The sequence below is a fragment of the Protobothrops mucrosquamatus genome, unplaced genomic scaffold (assembly GCF_001527695.2).
Source record: "Protobothrops mucrosquamatus isolate PMUCROS unplaced genomic scaffold, P.Mucros_1.0 scaffold3821, whole genome shotgun sequence".
Taxonomy (NCBI): Eukaryota; Metazoa; Chordata; class Lepidosauria; order Squamata; family Viperidae; genus Protobothrops; species Protobothrops mucrosquamatus.
Genome location: NW_015389773.1, coordinates 6339 through 12485, shown reverse-complemented (window position 1 = coordinate 12485; position 6147 = coordinate 6339). Strand labels below are relative to the sequence as shown.

Genomic DNA, 6147 nt, shown 5'->3' with positions numbered 1-6147 from the left:
TGTCCCGCCTAAAGGCCCCTCCTTCCCAAAATGGCGGCGTCGGCGCTGAAGGTCGCCCTGGTCCCCTACATCCTCCCCGAGCGCTGCTACGAGGAGCTCGTCGTCAACCTCAACCTCCTGCACGGTGAGCCGGGCCCGCCCCGTCCCGAGGGGAGGGAGGGTTGCGCGGTGCCCCGTCGTCGTGGCAACGCGCCACAGGCGGAAGCGCCCCGGCGGCCGGCGGCGGCCATTTTGGAAAAGGGCAGCGGCGGGGCTTTCCTGCGGGGCGAGGGCGGCGGCGCCATGTTGGAAGTGGGCGGAAGAAAAGCGCTGCTCTGGTCCGGAGGGTCGTGCGAGTCGCTGGAGAGTCGTGGGGAGGGGGGGGGAACGGGGTCTTTTCTTCCCTGAAGGGGGCCAGCCCCCTCCCGCCTCAGGGCCCGGACAGGCAGCCGCCCGTCAGGTGCAGCGGCCGCGATGGGAGCCCCCTCCCCCGTGCGGGGCTGCCCGGGCCGGTGAGACCCTCTCCGCTCTCTTCCTCCCTCGCAGTGCCCTGCCTGAAGGCCTTCCTCAGCAAAGCCCTCGGACTGGGCGTGGTGGCCGGTTCGCTCGTGGGTAAGAGACCCTCCCCGCCCCCAGCAGCCCCCCGCCCCAGTCTGCCTGCTCCCCCCCCCTTGATGGCATGTCAGGTGGCAGAGCAGCCTCAGTGGGTCCATCAAGGCGATGGGTACAATTTCCCCCCAGGATGAAGAAGCCTCTGGACCCCCATTCCCTCCCTCCCGAAAGCTGGGGGGGGGCTGGTTGGCCTCCATGCTTCCTAAATGGGGAGGGGGGCACAGCCGAAGAATCAGTGGGGCTATGCAGCCCTCTGGACCCCCCTCCCTCCCCAAAGCTGGGGGGAGGGGGTTGGGTGGCCTTCCTAAAGGGTGCCCTCGGATGGGGACGGGGGCACAGCCGAAGAATCAGTGGGGTTATGCAGCCCTCTGGATTCCCCTCCGCCCAAGGGTGCTCCCTCGGCCTGACCGGTGTCCCCCCCCCTTCTGCAGTGAAGATGCCCCAGATCGTGAAGATCCTGGGGGCCAAGAGCGCGGAGGGCCTGAGCTTCCATTCCATCCTGCTGGAGCTGGTGGCCATCAGCGGCACCATGGCCTACAGCCTCGCCCACGACTTCCCCTTCAGGTAGAGCTGTCGCCATGGAGGGGGCTGGGTGGGGAGGGGGATGGGGATGGGGAGGAGGCCCCCTTGGAGTCGGACCACCGGGTTGCTACTGTTTCTCGCCTCTTCGGGCTGCAGAGAAAGCAGTAACGGTAACCGGAAGGAAGGAAAGAAGGAAGGAAGGAAGGATGGAAGGATGGAAGGAAGGAAGGAGAGGAAGGAAGGAAGGAAGGAAGGAAAGAAGGAAGGAGAGAAGGAAAGAAGGAAGGAAGGAAGGAAAGGAAGGAAGGAAAGAAGGCAGGAAGGAAGGAGAGGAAAGAAGGAAGGAAGGAAAGAAGGAAGGAAGGAAGGAAGGAGAGGGAGATATGAAAAAGGGAGGGAAGTATGGCCGAAGGGAGGGAGGAAGAAAATAGAGAAAAGGTAGGGAGGGATGGCCAAAGGGAGGGAAGGAGAGGAAAGAAGGAAGGAAGGAAAAGATTTTAGGTCTGAGATGCAAAATAAACCCATCAACTCTTGAAGCAAATTCTCCAGGTCCGGCAAATCTCACAGCCCTGCCATGAGACTGGCCTAGAAGGGACCCTACAAATCTGTCCCCCACTTCGGCTTGGCCAGAGCCCCTGCCCACCCCCTGCCCTCTTTTCTCCCTCCCTCCCAGCGCCTGGGGAGAGGCCCTCTTCGTCATGATGCAGACGGTGTCCATCGGCTTCATGGTGCAGCATTTTGGGGGCCACACCAGGCGTGGTAAGTGGGGTGGGGGGGATTTTTGCAGACAGCCACGCCAACACCCCGAAGCCGGAAGTGCTTTGGCGAGGATCTGTTTTGCGACCTGGAAGATCCAATTTTAAGTTGATTTTCTGCTCCAAATAGTTAGAACGGCAACCTGTGCAGCTTTCATAGGGGTGGACTCCAACTCCCAGAATTCCCCAGCCAGCATAGCTGGCTGGGGAATTCTGGGAGTTGCAGTCCACCCTTATGAAAACTGCCTCAGGTTGAGAAACTCGACTAGAAAAGCCTATTGCATTTTGTAACATTTACAAAGATGTTGACCTATGTTTGTGGAGATGCTCAGTCATCCAGGTTGTCCCAAAGGCACTTTTTTTCAAAAGGCAACTGGACTTTTGTGTTTTTTGTTGTTTTTTTCCCTTGAGGACCTTTCACTTCTTCTCCAAGAAGCTTCTTCAGTTCTGCAGACCCTAGAATGGAAGAATCTGCTTGGATGAGAAGTCCGTTTGAAAAACAAACAAAAAAACACCTTTTGTGGCGCTGACTTGGGGAAATTCTCTTGGGCCTCTCCTGCCACCGCTGACCAAACAAGGGGGGGATGGGGAGGGGGGCAAGGAATGAAGGTGGTGGGACCGGAGCATGACGCAATTCCTCTCTGCAGGGCTGGCCTTCCTCTTCATCTACCTCGCCCTCCTGTCTCTCCTGCTCTCCCCGCTGACTCCGTCCGTCCTGGTCACCACGCTGCAGGTGTCCAACATGCCCACTGCGGCCACCGGCAGGGTAAGCGGGACCACCACACACACACCCCAGGTCAGGGGTGGCTTTCTGGGAAGCCAGCATCCCTAATGGCGATAGCTGGGTGGGTGGCATCTCCGCCCGCCACCTCAAGAGGGTTCATATCTCTCTCCAACAGCTCCTTCAAGCAGCCACCAACTACCAGAACGGGCACACCGGCCAGCTTTCGGCCATCACAACTTTCTTGCTCTTTGCTGGCTCCTTGGCACGCATCTTCACGTCCATCCAGGTGTGTGTGTTTGTGTGTTTGTGTGTGAGAGGCAAAGGGAAATGGCCTGGATAGCTGTCGTGGTTCCGACAGATGAAACTCTTCAAAGAACTTTGAGGCATTGTGTACCTTAAAGAATCTTTCTTCGAGAAGCATAACATCGTCGGCACTAACACAGTCGAAGCCAAAAACTGAATTGCGCCCCCCCCTTGAGCACGTAGTATCAAAGCACAATTCCCTCCTCCAATTAACCGTCATAAATCACATTCCCCAATTAGCTTGAAATGCAGGCTTCCCCTCCAGCTCTCCAGCCCGCCAGTTCTTATCATCTCTTATTTCAACAACCTTGATTCTCACCGCTAAGTTTAGTGTTGTTATGTCTAGCTGGACTCTCGTGCACATTCCCCCCCCCTCCCCAGCATCATCTAACTCTAAGAGTAAAACATAAGAAGAAAAATGGCTGCATCTCCATCTGTTGTCAAAGCAAAAACATCCGATGTTAGCAGCGTTGACAATCGCTTTGGAGAGACGGGGCACCCTATATTAAATTTCATAATGCAAGTTGTTCTCAAGGGAGCCCAAAATTTCCCTTTGCTAAGCGAGACGGTTGTTGCGGGAGTTTTGCCCCATTTTACGGCCTTCCTTGCCACCGTTGTTAAGTGGATCACTGCAGTTATTAAGTTAGTCACACGGTTGTTAAACGAATCCGCCTTCCCCCCGTTGACTTTGCTTGTCCGAGGACTGCAAACTGGGGAATTGCGCAACTCCGGGGACGCTGCAACCATCGTAACTACGAGTCAGTTGCTAAGCATCTGAATTTGGATCCCGTGACCCTGGGGATGCTGTAAAGGTCGTAACTGTGAAAAATGGTCATAAATCACATTTTTTTAGTGCCGGCCTAGTTAGGAACACGGTTGTTAAGTGAATCCGGCTTCCCCCATTGGCTTTGCTTGTCTGAAGGTTGCAAAAGGGGGATCGCCCGGCCCAGGGACACTGCAACAGTCATAAATACGAGTCAGTTGCCGAGCTTCTGAATTTGGATCACGGGACGGGGGGGGGGGGAATGCCACAATGGGATTGTCAGTGTGAAAAACGGCCACGTCCCTTTTTTTCAGTGCCGTTGTAACTTTGGACGGTCACTAAACGAATTGTTGTAAATTGAGGCTGACCTGGAAATAGAGAAAGGCTGAGAGTGGGCGTGGAAGGAAGGAGGGACAATTGAGTACATCCCACCTCCTCAATATCTGCCCAGTCAGCATCCTAGCAAGGGACCCTCCAGCACAGAGGCCTTCAAACTTGGCCCTTTGATGATTTATGGACTCCAACTCCCAGAATTCCTCAGCCAGCGTGAGGGAACTAGGACCTTTTTATGACTGGTGGACTTCAACTCCCAGAATTCCTCAGCCAGCGTGAGGGAACTANGGCCCTTTTATGACTTGTGGACTTCAACTCCCAGAATTCCTCAGCCAGCGTGAGGGAACTAGGACCCTTTGATGACTGATGGACTTCAACTCCCAGAATTCCTCAGCCAGCGTGAGGGAACTAGGACCCTTTTATGACTTGTGGACTTCAACTCCCAGAATTCTTCAGCCAGCGTGAGGGAACTAGGACCCTTTGATGACTCGTGGACTTCAACTCCCAGAATTCCTCAGAAAGTGTGAGGGAATTATGAGCCATTGATGACTTGTGGCTGAGGAATTCTGGGAGTTGAAGTCCACAAGCAGGGGTCTTCCAACTCGGCCCTTTGATGACTGGTGGACTTCAACTCCCAGAATTCCTCAGCCAGCGTGAGGGAACTAGGACCCTTTGATGACTGGTGGACTTCAACTCCCAGAATTCCTCAGCCAGCGTGAGGGAACTAGGACCTTTTTATGACTGGTGGACCTCAACTCCCAGAATTCCTCAGCCAGCGTGCCTGGCTGAGGAATTCTGGGAGTTGAAGTCCACCAGTCATCAAAGGGCCCAGTTCGAAGGCCCCTGGTCTGGCTTGAAGTCACCCAGACCTGAGCCTTGTTCACAAACTGAGTATGGTGGCTTGTCCGTCCGCGCTCTGCCCTCCAGCTGGCTAGGCAAAAGGGGAGGATGGCCAGTGGCTCTCTTGACCGGCCCGGCCTGAAATGTGGGCAGGTGCTCCCCGGACCTCCAGGAAAACCTTTTCCTCTGCTCCACAGGAGACGGGCGACCTGTTGATGGTACTGACCTACATCGTCTCCCTGGCCTGTCACAGCCTCATCCTGGGACAGGTGATCTACTACTGGGATGCTACGGGCAAGCTCAAGAAACAGTGACCGGTCTGCTGGCGTCCACCACCGCCTGCGGGCTGCGATGCCCGCAGGGTGACCTCAAAGATGGCAGTGCGCCCGTTGCCTGCCCATTGCACCTTCTTCCTCCTCCTGCCTTCCGGAGTCCAGGAACTTTTGGTGGCCCACGCAGGGCGGTGGGGCTGCACCAGACTGCTGCTTTCTTTATTTGAGGGAGGGGTGTGTGTGTGTATGTGGGGGGGGAAGGGGTCTTTCCTTGCTTACCTCCCCCCTTTTGCAAACAAAAGAGAAGCTGTGCACAAAATGGTTCCTTGGCTTGTGGTTCTTCCTCTCCCCACTAGGGGGGAGCCCTTGCACGCTCAAAAAAACACACACCCTGTCGTCCCCCCCAAGGAGAGCCCCCCTTCCCCATGCCCTGGGGGGTGGGAAGTTGGGCAGGGCAGGCTAATTGGGGTGATTAGGGAGAGCCCAGGTGAGTCAGCACAGCTGCCTGGCTTGGGGGGGAGGGGATGCGGTGATGGATTCACAGCTGGCAGAAAAAGCAGCCCAGGGGTCATGACCTCCCCCTAGCAAAAGGGGGGGGAGCTGAGACTTAGCACACCTCTCCCACCCCCCCCAACCTCTTTCCTGGCTGCCGGTGCCATCTTCCAAAGGGTCGGGCAGCCAGGAGCAGAAAGAACCCTGGGCCCATTTTGCCAGATGTGCCAGGCGAGGCCGCTCGGGCAGAGGGTCTCCTGTCCTGCCAGGGGGGGCTTCTGCCTAGCTTTGGGGGGGGGTTGTGAATCAGTTCATCTCAGCAAAGGGCTCTATAAACAATCTTTCGTTGGTTCGTTTATCGGCTCTATAAACAATCTTGGTTCATTTATAAAGCTTTATTTAAAAAAAACAACAACCCTCCCTACTCCTTATAAAAATGGTTTTAACATCTTCATGCCAGCAGTTCGGGACTGCTTTGTCCGATTCAGGCCAGTGTCCGGCACCCCTCCTCCTTTCGGTCCCAATTGGGGGCGGGGGGGGGCTCAGCATCTC

General features: G+C 56.1%; 1 protein-coding gene across 1 annotated transcript; it reads left to right on the top strand.

The window, feature by feature from the left end:
• Window positions 1-5180, top strand: MPDU1 (mannose-P-dolichol utilization defect 1). The gene is made up of 7 exons (XM_015827630.1): window positions 1-124; window positions 526-591; window positions 1023-1155; window positions 1787-1872; window positions 2516-2634; window positions 2768-2878; window positions 5029-5180. The coding sequence occupies exons 1-7, from the start codon at window positions 31-33 to the stop codon at window positions 5143-5145; spliced, it is 726 nt and encodes a 241-aa protein (XP_015683116.1). The 5' UTR covers window positions 1-30; the 3' UTR covers window positions 5146-5180.
• Window positions 5181-6147: the final 967 nt, after the last annotated feature.

What these genes read in the sequence shown, in the direction of transcription:
- MPDU1 (XM_015827630.1), top strand. Translation starts at nt 31, where the DNA reads ATGGCGGCGTCGGCGCTGAAGGTCGCCCTGGTCCCCTACATCCTCCCC. An exon ending in GGTGGCCGGTTCGCTCGTGG is followed by an intron (nt 592 to 1,022) that starts GTAAGAGACCCT and finishes CCCCTTCTGCAG; the next exon opens with TGAAGATGCCCCAGATCGTG. An exon ending in CCACTGCGGCCACCGGCAGG is followed by an intron (nt 2,635 to 2,767) that starts GTAAGCGGGACC and finishes TCTCTCCAACAG; the next exon opens with CTCCTTCAAGCAGCCACCAA.